Source organism: Monopterus albus, unplaced genomic scaffold (assembly GCF_001952655.1).
Source record: "Monopterus albus unplaced genomic scaffold, M_albus_1.0 scaffold20.1, whole genome shotgun sequence".
In the NCBI taxonomy this organism is placed as follows: domain Eukaryota; kingdom Metazoa; phylum Chordata; class Actinopteri; order Synbranchiformes; family Synbranchidae; genus Monopterus; species Monopterus albus.
In genome coordinates, this window is record NW_018127900.1 from 1,698,425 (window position 1) to 1,721,142 (window position 22,718).

Sequence of the window (22,718 nt, forward strand, 5' to 3'; positions counted from 1 at the left end):
CCCTCTCCCTCTCCCTTTCCCTCTCTCTCTCCCTCTCCCTCTCTATCTTTTCCCTCTCAATTCTCTCTCTTTCTCTTTCTCTGGCTCTCTCTCTTTCGCGCTCCCTCTCTCGCTCCAGCCTCTCCCTCTCCACTCGTTCCCGCTCCCTCTCCCTGTTTCTCTCCCTCTCTCGCTCCCTCTCTAACCTCTCTCTGTCCCAATCTCTGTCCCGGTCCCTGTCTCTACCCCTCTCACGCTGCCTTTCTCTCTCCCTCTCCCACTCCCTTTCCCTCCTGCCCGGTCCATTCCCACACTCCAACTGGTTGTTGTTGCATGGGGCTGTCATGGTACATTCAGTGTTGGTGGAGGAGGCTGTTTCGGTGGGTCGGTCAGTCGCGGTACAGGTCCCAGTCCCGATACTAACACTTCCTCGTTCATCGCTAGAAGCCGTCCCGTCCGATATAGTCGCCGGGGGGCGGGGCAGTCGCTCTGCGCTGCAGCTGCGGTCAGCAGGGCAACGACGTGAAAGAGGAGGGGCTCGGGGCAGGGTGGTCCTCGTACCCACAGACTTCATGGCAAACTCCTGCTCTCCTGCCACCCCACTGCCAACACTGCCCATAGTGGGGGTCAAAGGTCAGGGATTAGAGGGTAGGAGTCAGGATTGGGGAGGGTCACAGATACATTTGGAAGTAGTGTGGGTCATGACAACCTAATGCAGGTAGTGGGGGCACACACACTAGAGGAACACAGAAAAACGAAAGGTGTTATACAATACTGTAATTGCATAATGACTAGTTATACAATAATAGCTAATGCAGAATAGGTTCCAGCCCACATACAGGGGCAGCGTGGTCCTCCCACTAGGATAAAAATGAAAAGGGTCAAACAGATAAGACTGGACAACCTCACGTGTCGTGAGGGTATAAAATTTAGTTTAAAAATAAAACTTCTCTCCAGAAGTTGCCACTGGAAACAAACAGTGGTGTTTCTGTGGTACGGTATCTGTAATTGGAGTAATGGTGTTCAGTTGTTGATTAGTTTGAGCTCTGTGTATACATTTTTGCAAATATAAGGAATGCTGAGGTCACTCACACCCATGCAGATTTGTTTTCCAAAAGCATATCTGACCTGGAGGGTGACTTTTTATTTAATTTCACTTTATTGAATTTTATTTTATTCTATTTGTTTGTTTGTTTACATTCTCTATGAACACAAAAAGAGCCATCTACATATAACAGCCCTGCAATAAATACATTATTGTGACATTTGTTCACTCTGTGTCCGATAGATGCTGCTTTAACCCTTTGCTGACATTTCTTTTAGGTTGTCACTAAACTTGTTAGGTTGTTCCACAAACTCCTCTGCTGTATATGTTTAACTAATAAGTGATAAATCTGCTTTTGCTTTAGACGTGACTCTATTCTTAGCCTTATTAAAAACTATATGTAGAAAGTTACTGTGGTAAACCTTCCCATTGCCACAAACTCAGCTTTCACATTTGTTCAAGCGGACTACACATGGAAATAAAGCACGGTTATTACACCAAACACGGAACTATTCTGTGATTCATATGATACATGCGTTTAGAGCCATCTTAACCCCCTGTCAGATTTCTATTATGAACAAAGTGTAACAAAACTCCAATAAGTCATACTCAAATATGAAAAACCATTGTGCATAACCATGTATTAGGATTATTGTCACACAAAAATATCACAAACTGGTGCCTAAGCATAGCCATGGAGCTTTGTCACTGGCTCTCAAATACAGCTGCAACGTCAACATCTCAACAATTTAAACTACTCAAAATAATATTACAGGCCTGTGTGTCAATTACTTGTGGTAATTTGATTAACTGCAATTTTGTTTAGTACCATGCACCAATGAAACACAATAAAAACTGAAATAGTAAATGCCTTAATGGTTCTAATCTCGAGGTCCTGTCATAGAGAGGGGCTCTGTGTTAAAATCTAGTCTAACACCTTTGTTATACTCTCATTTGACATTATGTTCCATGCTGTATATTCTTTCTCAATTTTGTGTTTAATCAAGTAATCACAAGCTATGTATAAAATACTAGGTCTCTGGGGTTCAGGATAAAATTAGTATGGGGCAATTTGAATGTGTGGGGCCTCCGTAGGGGCCCACAGCTACCAGAGCCTCCCAGCTGGTTTATCTGGCCTTCAGAGAGGTGTTTCTAATATTTAGTCTGTCCTTACTGATATAAATGGGTTGTGCAAAATATTAGAAACACCTCTGGACAGCACCACGAACTACATCCTCCAAAATGATTTTAATGTTGAATCAGCACCTCTCTAAACTATTTCAACATAGGAGCAACTGCAGGACTGTTATTGAACCAAATTAATTTTACAGTAGCTTGACATCCCTATTAAATGTGAATATGAAATGAAAGACTGCGAGTTGCGGTGTAGTTGAATTGTGCTGCAATAAATGAAGATGTGTTCTTAGTATTTTGTATCACATTTAACTCAGCAAGAGTAGACTAAATACTAGAAACACCTCTCAGTGGGTCTATAGGGGATTAGGATGCCGACTGTAACATCGCTTTGTTGTGCATCATCTACATCTCTTTCCATCTGTTTCCCATTAGCCATTCACTGACTGAAACAAAAAGTAAATGCTCAAAAATTCAGATCCAACCACCTCACAGTACAATTCAACATAATCACAAACTGCCATCTCCAGCGTGACCATAAAACTGAATCACCATCTAAAACAGAACATATAGCCACCATGAGGATTAACTGCAGGACTGCTGTCCGCATTAGCTTTACTTTGGTCTACCTACAGACCTGGAACTCGGTGGAGTATGTGGGGAAATAAGAAGAATATGTGCTTACAGAAGTAAATATGCTTGTATCTAGGCTATCATATTTATATAGTCTGTAGCCATCAACTATACTGAATTACAGCATAGCCTAGTATCTAAGAGGATGCTCACATATAAACATTCACATGATCAGAATCATAGGGTAGCATGTTTCCCTGGTTGTGATAGATAGACAGATAGACAGATAGATACATAGATAGAGAGAGAGAGAGAGAGAGAGAGAGTGAAAGGCAGTCATGCCAGGGAACCTCCCCTTCTCAGCCCGTTTGCTAGTTTACTTCCACCTGGGTGAATAGTAGTAGTAGTAAATACACTCCCTATCTATCTGCTGCTCTGCCTCAGTCCCCTCCCCTCACGACTCCCTCTCTCTCCCCTTTTCTCTGCATCCCTCGGCGGCAAGGGCGGCTTTAGCAGCATCCGCATCAAGCCCTGAATCCACTGCGTTCTCAATTATTCGCTAGGCCTGAGACAAAAACAAACGCACGGCCCTCGCTGAATAATAATAACAACAATGATACAAATCTAAATTAAAATGCACAGCGTCACTGACATTGACGACATATAATGCAGAGGCTTTGATTTACCGATTGTAGCGTCCTGGCGGTCCATCGTCAAAGGTTACTCAGTATTTTGCAGCTCGGTGGTTTGTAAGATGGCAGCCTCAATAAACAATGTTGTCACAAGACAGCAACGTCAGTCCAGGTCGGCTGGGCTCTGAATTATTCCGCGATGTTACCGTGGGTCGGTAATATTAGGGATGCTGTCTTCGACCGCTGTCAGCGTCGGATGCTGATGATGGAGTCGGTCGGTTGATACGCGCATCAGCTGAGAGACACACACCCACCTCTGGTCCCGCCCCTCTGGCTGTATAATACAAACGCCCCCTTTTGGCTTTCATCCAGTGCTGTCCCTTGGGAAAAGCCTATAGAGTCATACACAGTCCCCTGCATGGATGACGGGATGAATAGGTGGATGCATTAATGGAGGTGGAGGAGACGGTGGATGCATCAACAGATAAACGCCTGTTTTTCAAATTAATGTTCTAGATAATAAAATGTCAGTAATGAGTTTTGTTTGTTTGTTTTCAGGAAATGGTGTTGTATGCTATGTAGGTCTATGCCATGCTCCATTTTGTAGTTTGTTTGCTGCTTTGAGTCTTTCTTGGCAGTGAACATTCTGGGTTTCTGTAAATCATGATAGTTTCACCCACTTTGAAGAAACGCCATGTGTTACAAAGCAAAAACGACTCAATTTTAAAGTACTTGATAAAATTCCCCTACATATAATGGAGTTTTCCCCCAAATGAAGGCAGCACACCCAGGTAGAAACACAACATATTATCACCACAACACAGAGGCACTTCATAAAGTACAGTCAGCATTAATGTTTTACATTCTCAACTCTGTAAAAGTCAAGATGGTGCTGAATGGAGAAAATGAATAAAATGCGATTTCAAATTCAGGAAGAAACACTTTAGACAATGTCAACATCATGACAACTCAAGGGAGGACGATAAATTTGTAACTATTTTGAGGTAACCATGTTTGTCCTTACATCAAAATTTCAAACAGGAACTATATTACAGAAAGATGCACAAACAGATATTCAGATCCAAAAACCTGTTATGTGGGTATATGCTGGAAGGCTACACCAGCACCCAGTGGATGCAATTACATAGAATACCAGCAATTTAGTATTGCACCTTCATAAGGACATGTGAGCTAACAGAATTTTAAAGGAAAAACAATGCTGCAAAACAAGATGCCCTGATTTTTGGTCCCTGATAAGGGCCAAGCTACAAAAATCCTACACTTCCCACAATGCAACTCAATCTTTCATTAGACCTACCCTGCCTATAAAGTGCCATGCTCTTTCAGACTCCACACCACACATATAATAAAAACTTATACATTTAGTTATGAAAAATATTTTTTAAAAATTGTAATAGCATGTTTCAACTAATGTTTATTTTCTATGATTTTCTTGTTGTGGACAATGCTCTCTGCAGTCAGTGACTTGCTGCTGCTCACAGAAGTTATACAACATTAATCAGGCGAGCCTTGATTTACCCCTTTCTTTCACTCATTTGTTTTTTGGCCAGTGTGCATCCCTTCATTGTGACGAGTACCGGAGTGCCCCCTGTAGGGAGCAGAACAGCCCAAATACAACACACATGCACAGTAAATCCAAAACTCCAGGAAATTAAGAAAGCATGCATAGAGTACCAGAGGATGATCCTCTGATCTGTTGCATACACTTACTACTTAGGCCTACCACATCCCAGATTTCTATAGTAATGTAAGATAGGACACATGCACTGTTCTGCAGTACAGTTGCCCAATTCCCACATTAATGTGATTTTTAGGCTGATGTAATCTTTATACATTATTAAACTGGCAATTCTCTAACAAGGAGGCACCTTTTCTGTTGCATGTTCCACTGACTGTCCACTAGGGGACAGTGGTGTTGTAAACATAGTAGTATAAAACACTAACTTCACATAGGGCTGCGATTTCTTCCCCAGCAATTTCTATATCCCTGTTTCCCCCTCTGTTGATTTAAGAGAAAGTTCCATATAGGCATGTATATCCTTTGAACCATACATTAATACATACATTTTGTTTACCAAGAATCGGGGAAGTAAGATTCAATCATGTTTCCCTCATTTCCTTTAATGTTAGCTGTTCATATTATACCGAATTAAAGTTTGGGTTTACTACTAAAAAAGCAGAATGAAGCAATGCTGTTCAAACACATAGGAGAGCACATGTGAGGCTGGCCATAAGTATTCCAAATGCAACATTATCTACTATTATTAAAAGATAAGTTCAAAGTTTTCAAGTCTTGAAACAATATTGGCATTCCCACATCAACACTGAAAGATTTAACCATAGCTATAATTGTTCTTTCTGTTTATGTTGGCTGTGTATTGCAGTGTAAGTAAGTGGGACAAAATACATTGTCGTTATATTGTGCAAAAATGTATTTCAAAGTTCAGCTGAAGCTTCAAAGTTCAGACTTAAATGTGATATCTTTTATTCGGTGTCATTAAATTGTGAGGTATTGACAGACCTACATTTTTTGTATCTTTCACAAGGTCCTATAAGGCATGTGGTCGAGGGTCAGTCCTTTAGTGGCACAAGCCTTGGATCATTTACTTTTTCTATGCTTTAACTAATGTTTAAAGAATACCTGTATTCAGGTTGACAGCTTTGATTTTTTGCTAATTCTCCTGTAAAGTCTTTGTTTCTCATTATCGTTTAAAAACCACTATTAATGTTACATTCCACTTTATACATTGTATATACACATTAGCAGTTCCTGACTTATTTTCTCTCTCCCTGTTTAACACTGAGAGGTACAAGCTGTTTTATGTGATTATGTCAGCATCAGCCATTTAACACACACAAGCTTGAGTATTTAATCAGATCAAACACAGCATGCAAGAGATTCACTCATATAAGTCAAGGAATGCATGAAAGGATCACATTTTGCTCCAACATCTAAAGGTGATTCTGAGCCACTGGAAGAAGCCATGATTGTATATACATACATATGACTGTAGTACCTCTTAAACGTCTACAGTATGTATGATGACTCTGTGGTACTTTTGCACGGTTGTGTCTTGGTATGTTATGGGTTTATTGCGTTCTTATCTTTTAATTTCCTAATCAGTGTTATTGCTGATTTATTATCTTGTGTGCTCATTGGTTTCCTTTATTGTGGAGCAGGGCCATTTGAATGCTTAGGCTAACTAGGCAGTCACCTAGGTGGAGGATCGCCGAAGTAAACAATTTAAGATGCCTAGTGTCCTTTTAAAAGTCTCTCACTGATGTCCAGCACACACACTCTCTCTTATTAGAGAGAGAACACAAATCACACTGCACTAAACAGCTGATACCGCCTGTACATTATTAGAGAGAGAACACAGATCACACTGCACTAAACAGCTGATACCGAGAGGAGACTGCAGACATGAGAATAGCTTGTTTGCTCACTTGCTTTGACACTGATTGTGTGTTTAATATGCAATGCCTTGTAAAGTAATGTCTGCATTATATTTATGTGTGTGATGTTGGTGTCAAGTATCTGTTGTTAAGCATTAACTGAAACGATGTCTGTAATACAACACCAAACTTAACTGACCACTAAGACCACATAAAGTTATATGAATATACACATATAAGACATATATTGTTAGATTTGATTTAGCCTTTTCAGAAAATGTGAGCATGTATGTGTTGTATATGAGGACATTTTTATATGCACATGTTTGTGTCTTTTCTTCTTTATCCAAAAGAGGATTTGTAAATCTATTAGACTTCCCTGTTACTTAGTTTAAATTGTCACATACAGACATTTTGGCTATGCCATCTTCAGTGTGCAGTAGTTCTGCTTGGATGCTTTTAGCTTTTCACCTACAATAAGTGCCAAAACAAAACTCATTTTAACAAAATGTCGCAACTTGACATGTCACAGATGAGGATACAGGTCAAATTCCTCATTTAAACGAGCAGAAGATATCACATTTAATGCAAAAATCAAATAGACTTTACAGTGACTTTATCATCCAAGATGGAGCTATGAATGGCTGGATCACGTTTTTATGTCAACACACTGAAGCTGGGGAACATCAACAGATATTCTACTCTACAGTTTAATATATCAAACTGTGGGAACCCAAACCTGGTCATAACACTGTGGGGTCTGACGTCCATTTTGGGGACCCTAAAGCTAATCCCTCAAAGTATGTATATGAGTGTATGACAGTGAAGTTGTTGTCATAACCACAATCGTAATTACAGAGAGAGAGAAGAGAGAGAGAGAAGGCACCAGAACAGAGAAGAAACAGAGAGATAGAGCAACTCTGATTCTGGTAAACCTCTCACAGCTGTCCGGCATCACCACACTCTCCTGACAGACAGCCCCAACTGGGGTACAAAAATAACCCTCCAGGACTGGGGCACCTACCAATTCACTAATGGGGGTAGTTACTGGGACAAAAAGCAGAAAATGTGATCATAAATGAAAGGATTTCAAAGAAGGACAGTGAGTTCAGTAGTGTTATTTTCATGCACGGTTGTTGGTTTTATTTACATTTATGTCCAATAAATATATCTTATTTTTCTGTGACATAATGAGTCAAATCACCACCAACCTATTTTGTGTCTGTCGTGGTACAGTTCAAGAGGTGGATAGCTATTTTAGTACCTTGGGTAAGGAATGTGCAGTTGTCACTGAAGAACACAGAGGGCAGAGATTGCTCTACAAGTTCCTCAGCTACTTTACTGCTGTAGTTATCCTCTCTCTACCAGTGAAACACTCAGCTCACTATCTATTCAGCAGCACCGTGGAGACCAGTGTAGCTTCCATGGAGAATGTGGCAATATTTGACTCACCTGGAAAGGGCAGGGGTTTGAAGGCGACCAAGGAGTTTTGGGCTGGAGATGTCATTTTTTCTGAGCCCAGTCTTGCAGCTGTTGTGTTTGACAGGTATGTGTGATGATGTGAGTTCTGGATGTGGTGGGGGATGTGTTCAGATGTGATGATTATGAGAACACTCGGGCAGCTGGACAATCATTTTTTTTCTAGATTTACATCCACACTATCTCACATTTTTCTGTTTTGAAAGGCCATAAAGATGAATGTTAGTTCATCATGTGGAGACAACTGTTTCCCCGATGGAGAACGCTCCTACTTGGGATGTTTTTTGCCTACATAACTGTAACTAAATAAGTGCTGATAACATGAAAGAACTAGCAAACAGGAATAACCAGGAATAAAATGTGGAAGACAGAATCATGACATACAGTATTTAGTGTATCTCTCAGACAACAATGCACAGCTGTACTTTCCTTTAGTATCTGAATTTTCATGAGTTTCTATGACCTTCAAAATAATATGACAGGCCAGACTTTACTATCTTTACAAAAGCCCTCTTCTATATCATTTACTTCTACTAGATGGACTGTGAGGTGCAGTATGGAATTGTTGAGTTGATGTTATGTTATTATGATATCATCTGAAAGATGATATAGAAAGAATCAGCTCATATGAAAGATTGTATTTAAATGCAATACATTTACAAAGAAGCAGTGTAGCTCACTATAACAGTGCATTTGGAGATGGGTAAGGCTAACTCTTCCTTTGAGAACTGTAGTTACAACATGCATGTGCCGTATGAATCATAACAACTTTTCTTTTTCTGTCTTCTCTGGTTTTCTACAGTTTAACAGAACGCATTTGCCACAGCTGTTTCCGCAGACAAGACAAGCTCCAGAGGTGCGGCCAGTGCAAATTCGCTCATTACTGTGACCGAACCTGCCAGCGTGCTGGCTGGGCTGAACACAAGCAAGAATGTAGTGCCATCAAAGCTTATGGCAAAGTACCAAATGAGAACATCCGGTAAGTGGAAGGAAAAAAACAGGAAGTGACAGTAATGCTAAATAACATGTTAAAAAAACAAAACAAAACCACAATGTAAAGAACATGCACACATACTATTAATAATGCAGCCTACTAAATCACAAAAGCAGAAGTTTGTTTGGTGCAGTGTTGTTTTTGCTTATTGATTCAAACTGATTCTTGTAAAAAAACTAAAAGAGAAAACAAAACAAAACAAACAACCCTACAAAGGCATAGAGCCACATTTAATTAAGTTAATTTATTTCTGAGTTGCATCAGTTTTGGCTTCATTACTGTATGACAGGACAACAGATGTGGTACTGTATGTCATCACTTAAAACTTAAAACCTATTCAGTTAATACATACTGTAAATTAGTCTTGACATACTGTGACCCTCGCAGTCATTTCTTCTTCTTCGCTGCAGTTTGGTGGCTCGCATCATGTGGCGCCTTGACAAGGAGGGAAGCATGGTGTCTGACATGCAGCTGACCACACTGGAGGAGCTGGAGGACCACATCGCTGACATGCAACAGGATGAGATGAAGGAGCTCAAAGTGGACATCCACAACTTCCTGGACTACTGGCCTCAAAACAACAAGCAGCACACAGTCGACGTCATCTCGCATATGTTTGGAGTGGTGCGTCTAAATATCTGAACACTACATTTGTCTTTTCTGAATTATGTCAGTACTGTAGGTGTTGTGTACCAAATCAGGGACTGCTTTCTTCAGTGAACCAGCACTAGAAGATGAGCTGAACCTGCCCCTACTCCCCAAATGTTTTGTCAGCAGTTGCCATTGGTTAATATGAAAATATTTACACAACACAGTTTCAAGGTGACAAGGACGACTGAACATATTTATGTTGTTAACTCAAGAATGTTCCTTCAAACAGCGGGTTTAAAGCACAAGTTTCCACATTTAACTTTACTCAGTTCACACAGTCTAACAAGTTAATCTTGAAAGTTTAAGGGGCGACTGTGGTTCAGTGGGTAGAGCAGTCATCTCCCAGCCAGAGGGTTGGAGGTCTGAATTGTATTTAGAAGGGCCTTTCAAAATTGAATGTGCACATTACTTCTCTTTCTCCCAGATCAACTGTAATGGTTTCACTGTGAGTGACCACAGGGGCCTTCAGGCAGTGGGAGTCGGTCTGTTCCCAAATCTGTGTCTAGTGAACCATGACTGCTGGCCAAACTGCACTGTCATCCTCAACCACGGCAAGTAAGTACAAATATACCACTTAAGGTGAAACTGCTCTTCAGTTAAACCCACTCATTTTTGTATTTAGTTGGAACTGACTGGATTAAAAGTTCAAATGTAAAATGTTTGTGTGTGTGTTTACATGCTGCTGTGTAGTGTTTGTGTGTTTGTCAGGTTGCATTTGGTGTAAAACTGCTTCCTGTTTGTCTTTCAGTCAATCGGATGTGAATACTATGTTTCATTCTCAACAGAGGTGCGTTACCTCAGTTTAAGCCTTTTTAATTGTTACTTATTAGAGCACCACATAAAATTCTTAATCAATTCATCATTACGTACTGTATAACCACCGTCGACCCTCCCACTCTGTGTTGTACAAAATAAGCCTTTGTCAGTAGTACCCTGTTGTTTGCATTGAATGTTTGGTGTGATGGTCACATCAGAACGTCAATATGCTGCTTGAATGCTCTCACATTTATTTAAAAGCTGGTGCCGTTTCCACCCTGCATACTTCTTCACCTCATTCTTTAATCACACACATTTATCTGTTTGCCATGTCCACACAAAGTCTTACTCATGTGTTGCTGTTTTGTCACTTTGTGCGTCTGTCCATGTCTGACCGCACTGTGTCTGGCCTACACACTGTGTTAAAGTTTATTAGTAGCTTCTTTAATATATATAACACTGTTTTAATTACTTCACCTCTAACTCCATGCAACATCAGACTAAAAAAAACATCACAAAAACAATATTTTAATGTAAACATTCATTTTTTAAAGCTAGGTACAGTATACATAATATTTTATATTTCAGCTTATATTACATTTTTCATTTTAACCTTTACTAATGTAAGTAGGTTTGTCATACATTTGCTAAATGTAGACTCAGTATTGTGTGTTTGCAAATGTTGGAAGAAATAAAACAAACCAAATGGGTGAGACTCAAATTAACAATAAATGAAACTAAGTATATGTAAATGAAAGTATCTGCTCAAAATGGTCCAGTCATGTATGAAATGTATCCTGCTCATTTATAGATAGCATGCAGATACATGTACATTTAGAAAAGTGGTATATTCACATAATTAATTAACTAAACTTTGGCTTAACTTTGACATATTCTCTCTGATATTCACTAATATCCACTCCATCAATCCTACAGCTGGATTGACTGGAAGTGAAAGCCATTCTTTGGAGCACGGTTTCACCACCTATCAAACTATGTAAACAGATAACTAAATGAATTAAACAGGTCACTGCACATCTGCTTGCATTCACCTGTGTTTTTCTTTCTCAGGATTGAGCTGCGTTCTTTGGGTAAGATCGCAGAGGGAGAGGAGTTGACTGTTGCATATGTGGACTACTTGAACTTGTCAGAGGAAAGACAGAGACTGCTGAAAACGCAGTACTTCTTTGACTGCACGTGCGAGCACTGCAAGAACCGCATCAAAGATGACCTGAAGATGGGGGGAAGGGAAGTGGATGGAGTCAAGGTTTGTGTCATCGTATGTAACTGTGTTCATTTTTATACTGCACAAGACAAAAAGGAACAAACCCTGTCAACACATTTAGTCCTCATAGGTGATAAGGATGGATGGGAAACATGAGATGCAGAGGCGGTGACTATTTTAAGCAAAAATAACTCTCAGTGGATTTAGCTTCCTCACTCTGTGTATGTACATGTGTTCAGACTTTTAATTGCAGCAAGAGCAAGAAAAATTACTGTAATAAAGTTTATTTACCTAATAACCTTAATTATTTCAAGGCTGTAATTGCATTTCAGTGTTTTATCATATACCAGGAATTATCTCTTTCATGTTGTTTCATCTCTTTCACACCCTGAAAACTCTAGTAATTTGATGACCTTGAACGATACAGCTCGGCATTATCTTAATCTGTGAAACACTACACTTGCACAATATGATGAGCACAATCCACGTTGTGTGTCTGCGTGTCACGAGTTATAAATAGCAGGTGTCAGGAGCTATCAGCAGAAGAATGTTTTTCTATTTATAACAATAGAAATTTGACATGCTAACCAAAACGGTTTTGATATGGCAAATTTAGCCTTCTAATAATGACCATTATAAACAAGAAATGTCTTCAAATTTTGTATGAAATTGGTTTGTTATTAGCTAGGTAAACATTCAAGTGTTGGACAGGAGCCTTTCAGCAGGTCCAAAGTCCTATTAAAATAAAATAATCAGGGTTTTATGAACCTAGATAAGGCAAATCTGTTTTCTTTAAAATTAGATAGTATGTCTTTTACAAAAATATCCAGTAAAGCAGATTCCATGGTGTATTTAATTGCCAGTGTGTCAACATTTGTGGTGCAACATTATTTCATTCTCTCATTAAATTTGAATCAATCTCACATCTCCAACCTTTTAGCCTTCAGAGGAACAGGTGAAAGAGGCAACAGATCATTGCTTTCAAATGCTGGAGAAGATGGATAAAGCTCGATTAAATGGAGACTACCATGAGGTAAAACAAATTACTGTAAAAAATATATTAGGACATTTTTAATCACACTACAGAATTCAAACCATATTTTTATTCTCTTGCCAATGCTGTGCTAATTTTTTAAAAAGAGTTCTCCTCTTCATGTTGTTGTTTTTTTTCTCTATTCAGGTGGTGAAAATCTGCAGGGAATGCATAGAGAAAGCAGAGTCAATTTTGGCTGACACTCACATCTACCTGCTGAGGATGTGGAGCACGTTAAGTGAGGTGCAAGCTTATCTCCAGTACTTCGATGACGCAGCAGAGTACGCACGCAAAATGGTGGAGGGGTACCTGTAAGTATGATAGTGAGCCGTCTGTTGTGACTCACACACATGACTTGACTATATTCTCTCCAGCAATTGTATATACACACACACACAAAAAAAGTTTCTTTCCTCTGACAGGAAGCTGTACCATCCAAACAATGCTGTTCTCGGTATGGCTGCCATGCGAGCAGGAGTGACTCACTGGCAAGCTGGACAGATAGAGGTTGGACATGGTATGATCTGTAAGGCCTATGCCATTCTCATGGTTACACACGGTCCAACACATCCTATCACCAAAGACCTGGAGGTAAATGTCTTAGAATCTCAAAATATGTACAGACAATGTGGTTAGGCTTTTATTTGGCTCTGCTTCAAGGTTATTGTCAGACCAAATTTAAGTTGCAACCAGAGAACAAGGTGGCAGCCGGCGGCCAGGTCGGTTTGGTGGGATTGTTACACCAGTGATCCCAATGATATGTTCTTCCTATGTCACTAACTTAAAATGTCACAAGTATAATACATTGCTATTTCACTTTGGAAGATTGCAGCCAAATCCGTGTAACTCTATGGCGCTGCTCCTGACATCCCCATAATCTGCCACTTCTGTAAAAAAAACCTGTCCTTATAGAGTCAATAGAGATGTCCTCACTCTCCTTCATGCTGGATTGTCAAAATAAGAGCCACAGGCTGTAGTTTGAACTCATACAAATGCCCTGTAACATGCCAGATTTTTAAATTAAAAGTCTTTTTTAGTTGTAGTCAGGCCATAAATTTCATAGTTTGAAGAGCAAGCGCATTTGGCCTTCTATTTCAGATTATGAAAACACACCGTTTGGGCTCTGGAATACACTGGCTCTTCAAAAACACAATCTTTTAGGCACACAAATACAGTATACACCAATGTATTGTCATCTGTATTGATGGAGTTTCATTTATTTAACTTCTTACCCAGTTATTTTTTTTCCTATTTACTTTTTGAAAAAGCAAGCTGCATAATGAGTACAATCTGCAATGTATTACTATACAATACTTTTGCTTTTTTCCTTTTTTTTCTTAAACCAGAAAAATAAAATGAAAAACAACAACAAACAAAGAACATGACTGGGGCAGGGGAACCTCTTCTCTATTGGTACCTCACTGTGTATCACATGTGTCACTACTACATAGGCACCCAGTGGTTTTACACAAAGTCAGGCCTTACAGGTTTCACATATTCCGTCCATTTCGACCATATCTGGTAAAATGTGTCCTTCTGCAGTCTGAGTGAACAGGACATTTTTTCCATTGAATAAATCTCTTGTATGATGTCCATCCTGACATCAGTTGTTGGTTGTTCAGGTTTGCTCCATCTTCTTGTGATAGATTTTTTGCCCGCGGCCAGCAGAATATATAGTAATTTCTTATCCTTCTTATTAAACCCATCAATTACTATATTACCCAGATACATGGTTTCAAATGTTAATGGTATGGTAATTGAAAACATGTTTTGTAAATGTTCATGGATCTCAGACCAGTATTTGTGAACAACTTTACAATTCCAAAAGATATGGAAGTGATTCGCCCCTTTGTGGCCACATCTCCAACAAGCATCTCCAATTCCTTGATATCTTTTTTGAGCAGGGGTAATGAAAATATGATAATATTTTTCCAACAAAATTCACGCCAACTGTTCAATTCTGTTGAAGCCCATTGCATCTGACATATGTGTTCCCAATTCTCCTCTGTGATAGTTAACCCTCCTTCTTTTTCCCACTTCTCTTTATGTAATATGTGTTCCTCCTCTTACTCTGCTGAAAGCTGTTGTATAATTTAAAAATCATTTTTGTGGGTGACAATGATTTTGTTAGTGAAATAAATGTTTGAAGGAATCCCTGGTCAGCTAAGGGCACTTTGAAATTCTTATTAAAATAGTGTCTAACCTGTAGGTATCTGAAGAAGTCCTCGGAGCTCAAGCCATATTTATGTTTCAGGGTGTCAAAAGTTTGCAGTGTCCCCTTTTGGACAAATGAATTATAGCAGGTTAATCCTTTTGAAATCCAGTTAATAAACCTGTCATCATATTTGTTTGGGATGAACTCTGAGTCATATGCACACCATCGCAAAATTTTGGATGAGTCTTCCAAATGACACATTTTAATTGTTTCATGCCACGCTGTTAACATCGTATAAGATATGTGCTCATTTGGTATATTGATTTCTGCCCGCAATTTTGTGTCGGCTACTAAAGCCTTAATTGGTATTCCTTTAATTGTTGTTCCCTCAACAAATTTTCCACCCTGCTGCATAGATTGGAGAGCACAAGCACCCCAGTGGCCTCAACTGGGCAGCATAATAATACTCTTGCAAAGATGGAAGGCTCCTTCTCCCCTTCTCTTTTTCCAATTGTAGGGTTTTATACTTGACCCTGGGTTTTTTACCCTTCCATAGGAACCTTGAAAATAGTCTCTCCCATTCTGCAAATTGTTTCTTACCCAGTTATTAACAGTTATTTTCACCTTTAGCAGCAGTTCAGTTAGGCTTAAGCTTTTCCAGCAGGCAGCAGCACAGTTTGGATGAAGCTGTCTCAGCAGGCAGCAATCCCACCGCAGTTTCTTCAGAAATCACATTTTCTAGTTGTATACTATAGCTAACTCATGGCTTGACTATTGAAACACTGGTGTTTCCTTCCTGATATCCCCACAGGCAATGCGGGTGCAGACAGAAATGGAGCTGAGGATGTTCAAGCAGAACGAGTATGTTTATCACAGTATGAGAGAAGCAGCTCTGAAGAACAAACCAATGACCATGATGCACGAACCCAAGTCTGTAGAGGAGGGAATCAAGAATCTCTTCCATCGGAGGAAGTAATCATGGGGTCAAGACAACCATCCTGTTTACTGTGAACAGTTTTTGGAGTGCAGGTGTGAGTCTACCTATTTAATCATGTGATCATTTTCTGTATCACTCTTTTGTTACACTTTTCATTAAAGAGGTCACATTAAAATTTTGCATTTTGTTTTAAAAAGTCCAAAGCCAGTGGAACTAAAATCATAGGCAGAAATACACAGTAGTAGTTAGTTTTTTTTTTAAATATGCAGTGCACACTCATTCTGCCCATCAGCCATGCTCCCTAATGTTATCCACATGTTAGCCAAGTTTCAGCAGGTACACCTTTAAGCTGTTACTAGTAATGCTTTAATCCTGAATAAGAAACTTTTGAACCCCACTACACACCCAAAAAGGCAAACTTAAAGCAACAATATGTAACTAGGCAGTTTGTCTCCCCCCTACAGTTGCACCCAACTGTCCTCAATACTAGTTGCACTCTCCCCTCTCCTCTTGGACGGCAGTACATGTGCATTTATTTACAAGTTGAAGCTGTTACCAAACTGGGAAAGATGTCACAACACAAAGAATGGTAAAGTAATATTACAGGATTTTATACAAATATGACTGCATAATCTATTTATTGTGACACTGAAGATGAACACAATAAATTTTACTGAAACAATGTTTGTTTTTAGATTGCTAAGTGTGAATGTGGATGCAATGAAATGGTGACATGAATAGGCTCATATTGCACATAATATACATGGGGCAGGGTAATTACAATAGCTGAGATGAACTTGTTAAACTGCAAACTTCAAAGGCTTATTTGACAAGACTAACCAAACTTGGTGTGAGCTGAAGTAGATGACTTTTTACCATTTAGGGGAATTTTTTTTCCCATGAGATAGGATGACAGGGTTACAGCATATGGGGAAGGTCATAAAAACCCATTAGAGACATACACTGCTGTGGTGGCATTGTTTTTGCACATATCAAGACAGTAGCTATTAACAGTAACAGGATTTGTTTAGCTCTTGCCCACGAGAACCAGTTCAGTATTTACTCATGTCCAGTTACTTGCTCTTTTCCTTGGTAGCAGCTGGGGCTCTGGTAAGGTCTGCTACATGTTTAGTCCTGTTGCACAGCTTGTAAACAATTGCAGTAGGTTGATTGTACTAGGTCTGAATTTTGCCCAAACTCTCAAGGACAGGAGGACAGTAACGTTTACACCTGGACAGTGTCCTTGCTGACTCCATTCAGAATGAGAAGCAGGTGGCTGCTGAGGAGAATTAAGCTTGGTCTACTAGTGGGTCCTCAGCCAGTTCAACAGTAAAAGCAGCCTTAAGTGTGCAGCTGGAACACTAGCACCCGCACTTGACACTCATCTGAAGATGGAGCTGCCTGATAAGAGCTAGCTTGGTCACATAAGGTGTGGTTGACTCATCTCTGAAGATGGATGAAATTCTACCTTTGCATTACTTGCATAGACGGACCACCTAAAGTGATTACTTGCTCACCTGACAAAAGGCCCAGGAATTTGTTTCTGTATAAAGGAACCAGAACTTGTCTGGTGTTGTGAAGCAAAAATGCAGTTCTTGCAAAAGGTCAGGGACAAAATTAATGCAGTAACAAGCCACCTGAGCATACAATAGATACCACACACACAGGCTAGTGTGAGAATTTGGCCCCAAGCAAACAGGTGTATTGTTCTAGAAATCTGTGAGGCAAGTCTACAGTCATTTGTGTTTTGTTTTAATTAAAAAAAAAAAAAAAAAAAAACACATTTTTACACAGGTAAGAGACAGAACTACACTTACTCACATCCCGCCCATCTACCCTGTCAAGTCAGAAAGCTGCTCTGCATTGCACCATTGTCAATTCAGATGACTGATGTTTGAGTTGCAGCCATTTGTTAGTCAAGTCTGATCACTGCTGTTTTTGATAGAGCCGACCATCCATTTTGTTCCTTTTTATAGCCCACATACCCACTGCTGGAGCACAAGCAACCTAGGTACAGCTTGAGCAGTGTCAGCCTCTGAACTCAATTGTCAGCCTGCAAACAAATCATTTCCCTTTAACCATGGCCAGTTTGAGTCAGTTCTTTTGCCTTCTAGTTATTCCTACAATAAAAGTCATGTTTAAGCAGACTACAAATGCCTCCCATCTATGATTTAGTTTTAGAGTCACAACTTCAGTAAAGAGACCATAGGACAGTTTTGCAGCTTACATTTTATTATCCCATGTGAGACATTTACACTCTCTTGCTTGTCCTCTTGTATACAAGGTCACCCAGAGTCAGTGTCTAAAAGCAGGGGGGAAAAAAAAAAAAACCAACATTAATCCAAACTCCAGAACTGAATTAGCATAGTTTTGTGCATTATCTACTCACGTTAACAATCGTGTCCCCATCCACCAGTTCTGTGACCGACTCTATTCCCTTTAGAGTGACCTTCAGCTTGTTGCCTTCACGATGAACCACCGACTAAAAGTTGTAAAGAGTTAAATCAGAGATCAAGCCAACATGTATTTTGATAACTGCATCTTATTTTAAGATCAAGGCAGTTGGTTTCCAAGTAACCACATTAATCCAGCAGCCTGCCTTACCTTGACTTTTTCTCCAGTGATTGTCTCCAGCTCAGCCTCTTGTCCAATGGTGAAGATATTAACAAGGACCTTTGTGCCAGTTGTGACAGTCACTTTGAAGTTGTCACCCTTTTCCTCAATCTCAGAAATACTCTTGAGGTCTTTACCTTTCTGGATGAGCTCATCAGAAAGACCTAAAAACAAAACCCCAACTCATTAAGCCATTGAACTCAGGGGAAAAAAAAAAAAAAAAATTAAAAGTTTGTCAATTCTTAACTTAAAGCCTGAAGAACAGTCATTGCTGGATGAGAAAGACCTTCCCCACTTTAAATTTTCCTAGTGCCACATGCACTTCACAGGACACAACATTAGCAACTAAGACAAAAAGTCACTCAGAAGCACAATACATACCAATGGCCTTCATGAAAGACTCAAAGTTCTCCTGAGACTGCAGCTCATACTTTCCAGAGAAGGACATGGTGGCAGACAGTGAAGGTACCACAAGAAAGCACAGCAGCTTGTTTTATACTCTCAAAGTACAGCTGCAATCATTAACCACAGGTGTTTCCACTTAAGGCAAATCCACTCAGAGAAGCTCCACTACCACAGACAAGGGCAGAGAGAGAGAGAAAGTTCGACAGAAGAAGTATGACAGCAGTTTGAACGTTTTACTGAAATGCATGCAGTGATCATAAAGGTCACACACAAATATATATGGTGACATTGCATGAATCGTACCTCAACAGCTGCTGACAGGGCCTAATGTTACTGTCATGTTTCAGTTTGCTGCTTTCCGTCTTCCATCATCCTTCCCTCAATCCTCCACGCTTGGTCTCTTGATTTCTGTTCCTTCTTTTTATCCAGTTTCTCTATTTTTCTTCCTTTAAGGTTTTCTTCAGTCAGTTCTTTCACCTCTGCTCTTGTATCTTTTGTTCTACATGACCTTTTACATTTTTTTTTATTTCTTTTACAGTACATCTTTATGTGACAGTGATCTGTGAGATGAAATTTAATAGAAGTGTCTGATTATCAGGTCTCAGGGCCAAATATCGGTGTCATTGGTGTGACCATGTGTGAATTTTATAACTAATTTCTTTGATGTTCACCCCTAGTACTGAACAAGAGCTTGTGATTTAACCATGAACTTAACCAAAATGGATCAAAGGTGACTACTACACAAGATAACTATCATAACTGTTGCGCCACTGATAGTGTCACTGAAGCACACAGTGTCATGTGAGAGTTGCTTGGATTTACACAGCATTTTGTTACAGGATTGTGTGCAAACCTAAACATTTGAGAGATAAAGGCAACTCTGGGCTTTGCACATTTGTTGATAGCGGAATATATCTAACACAGTGGCCTGATAAGGTTTATGGAGATGTGTTCTTTACTCTAGAGAAAAGGATTTCACAGGGTGAAACTGTCTGTATTGTATAAAAGTTGCAGTCTGTTGGCTCTTAAAAACAACAGCATTTTATATTCTCTCAAAACTTTATTTTAACATGCAGATATCTGGATGTCCACTCTCAGTTTTCATCCTTATTTTCTGACAAAGGCACTCTACAGAAATACTCCAGGAAAATCAGAGTGATGATGACAAACAGAGAAATACAAATGATGAACCAGAATTATAAGTCCGATTTCATCCCTATAGCTTTAAGTTTCCCATGAGACCTTGGTATCAGGAGCAGCTCACTGGCGGAGTCGAAGAGGAGATGTGTGACCAGCCAGACGCAGGAGCCTGAGGATGAGGTCAGTGGGGCCGCTGCCTTCAGGTTGGCTGGTTTGGTCGTCTCCTTCCTCCTCAGTGAGGCAGGTTTGGTCTGTGGTGCAGCTCTCTGTTGCAAAGAGGAGGAGATATAGTATGACTGAGAACACGCTTGTCTGTTCTTGCAGCTGTAAACTTCACAATATGTTTTTATAAAGTTTTGTGACCTAGAACTATGAGCCTTTTTTCAGAACAAGAATACAAATGAAGATTGCAGTGACTTAAATAATAGCTCTTTCACATTAGTACAGTAAAATTTTAGACTTGAAATTCAAAGTTGAAATTAAAACCAGCAATTTTGTTCCACTGAAGAAGTCATCTTGTAATCAAACAGAAAAATACTTGACATCTACATAGATCAGTACCATATGCAGCGGTGGAAGGTAACTCTATGTGAATTTATTTACTGTAAATACTATAGCCTACCTATAAAATTCTAAATTTCTCCCACATTATTTGACTTTTATAATTTTATGCTACTTCTTCTCCCAACATTCAGAGGAAAATATTGTACTTTATACTTCACTACATTTATTTGCAGCTACAGTTATTAGTGGCAGATTCAGATTTAAAAGCCTATAACACAGTTCATCCTTATACAGTATATTTAATCAGGAGATATGAAATAGCGATGATCAACTTCATTTTTGTCACTTAGTCACAGTAATTATTGTCCAGAACAATTTTGCCTGCATAGTGGGTACTGCTATATATAGCAAGTCAGTTTTACTGATAATACTTTATGTAGCTCAGGAGTTCTTTACCGGCATCACAGCAGAGTCCTGAGGCAGCGCAGCGTCCTCCATCTGATCCACAGGGTCTCCCTCCTGCCTGGCAGGGGGTAAGCAAGTAGTTTTCTTTCACACAGTGAGCGGTTTCTGAGGAGCCCAGCAGGCAACCGAGGCCCTCCCCACAGCAGATACTGGGGCCAAAGCAGCGGCCCCTGTCTCCGGGGCCACAGGACATGCACTGGAGGGGAAAACAAATGGTTATTCTTGGTTTTATTTAGAATTTCACTACCATTTAGCACTTTGTAGACCATATTTATCATGATCTTGTGTGACTGTCAAGCTTTCGGATGTGGATTTGTGAATTTCTATGACCTTATTTTTCATTTAGAACATGATAGTTTTGTCAACTCTTTTAGGTATAATTGTTAAGATTCAAATAAAAGAATTCAAGGAAGCTACCGTGTGAAATGTAACAAGTAAATTTACCCAAGTGCACATTTAAATCCTTATTTTACATTTCTATTCCACCTTTTTTTATATGAAATATGATATTTATTAGTTACTTTCCAGACTAACATTATTAATACAAAATCAACTAAAGCTGTATATTGTGTTTATAATGGTGATGGATAGCTAAATTGATGATGTTTACACATTAATGCAACAGTAGAATCCAGAAATATGTATGTTGTTATTTCCTTTGGCACTATCAATATATTTTGAAGCTAATTATTTACTATAATTTCAGTTAAGTAAGTCATTTTGAATGTAAGGCTTTTACTTGTAGTAGAGCATTTTTACACGGTGATATTGCTACTCTAATATAAGTCAGAGACCCGTCCACAGGAAGAGGATTCCTAATTCTGTCGCTCTGCCCGAGATTTCCACCTTTATTTATTTTTTTATTGTTGCTTTTCCTTGCCTGATTTAAGGGTTTAGGCACAGAGGCAACTTTGTGAATTGTGACTGTGGGCTGTACAAACAAACCTGTTTGAATTCAACATACAGTTGCCAGTTTCCTGATAATTTTGTCTGACTTTACCTTTTCATAAATCTAGGTTCAAGATGAATAAAAGCAGCTCACCTTGCGCAGTGGTGCATCTATGATGGACCTCTTGCCACCGATGGGACAGTTGGAGATGTAACATGCTGAACATACAGACAGGAGAAAAAGAAGGCACACGGACGCAGCGGCTCCACTCATTTCTGCTGAGAGTGAAGGAACAACAGACAGGGGAGAAACAAGGAAAGCATTTAGTATAACTGACCACAAAATCTAAGCTGGACAGATGTTCAGAGAGCGGTTTGACTCACTCGTTGCTGTAAAGTCACTGAGAAGTAGACTTCAAGTCCTTGTTTCAGATGCTCCCAGAGGATTGTCCTGGTCTCTGTCTTGTGTGGTGTCACTGACGTGCCTTATATACTTCTAGATCATCTTCTGAGAGTGACACAGAAACCCAAAAGCCACTTAGGTAATGTTAATCAGCCTATTTCAGTTAGTGTCAACTCTGGAGATAAAGGTGACCACTGGGCAGGTCACAGGGTCACAGGGCCGGGCAGCTCTATGGCCTGGTTTACTTCATGCTATTGAGAATCATTAAAGAAGAACTCATGGCGCGTGAC

At 39.6% G+C, this 22,718-nt stretch overlaps 3 protein-coding genes across 4 annotated transcripts; 1 reads left to right on the plus strand and 2 right to left on the minus strand.

Moving 5' to 3' along the window:
• The first annotated feature begins 8,204 nt into the window (after window positions 1–8,204).
• Window positions 8,205–16,049, plus strand: smyd1b (SET and MYND domain containing 1b). Its single transcript, XM_020593637.1, has 9 exons — window positions 8,205–8,326; window positions 9,062–9,238; window positions 9,664–9,877; window positions 10,329–10,459; window positions 11,732–11,927; window positions 12,826–12,918; window positions 13,066–13,229; window positions 13,341–13,509; window positions 15,885–16,049. Exons 1-9 carry the CDS (start codon window positions 8,205–8,207, stop codon window positions 16,047–16,049), a joined length of 1,431 nt encoding a protein of 476 aa, XP_020449293.1.
• A 2,172-nt stretch (window positions 16,050–18,221) lies between these two features.
• Window positions 18,222–19,113, minus strand: LOC109956486 (fatty acid-binding protein, liver-type-like). The gene is made up of 4 exons (XM_020593640.1): window positions 19,005–19,113; window positions 18,615–18,787; window positions 18,400–18,492; window positions 18,222–18,312 (listed from the first exon to the last, which is right to left on the minus strand). The coding sequence occupies exons 1-4, from the start codon at window positions 19,069–19,071 to the stop codon at window positions 18,262–18,264; spliced, it is 384 nt and encodes a 127-aa protein (XP_020449296.1). The 5' UTR covers window positions 19,072–19,113; the 3' UTR covers window positions 18,222–18,261.
• Window positions 19,114–20,068: 955 nt separating this feature from the next.
• LOC109956485 (isotocin-neurophysin IT 1-like) lies at window positions 20,069–22,494 on the minus strand. Of its 2 annotated transcripts, none has more exons than XM_020593638.1 (4): window positions 22,410–22,494; window positions 22,180–22,301; window positions 21,129–21,333; window positions 20,069–20,434 (listed from the first exon to the last, which is right to left on the minus strand). In XM_020593638.1, exons 2-4 carry the CDS (start codon window positions 22,297–22,299, stop codon window positions 20,289–20,291), a joined length of 471 nt encoding a protein of 156 aa, XP_020449294.1. In that variant the 5' UTR covers window positions 22,300–22,301; window positions 22,410–22,494; the 3' UTR covers window positions 20,069–20,288. The 2 variants fall into 2 exon arrangements, with proteins under 2 accessions (XP_020449294.1, XP_020449295.1); XM_020593639.1 differs by having other exon boundaries at window positions 22,180–22,304; window positions 22,410–22,492.
• Between the last annotated feature and the right edge of the window lie 224 nt (window positions 22,495–22,718).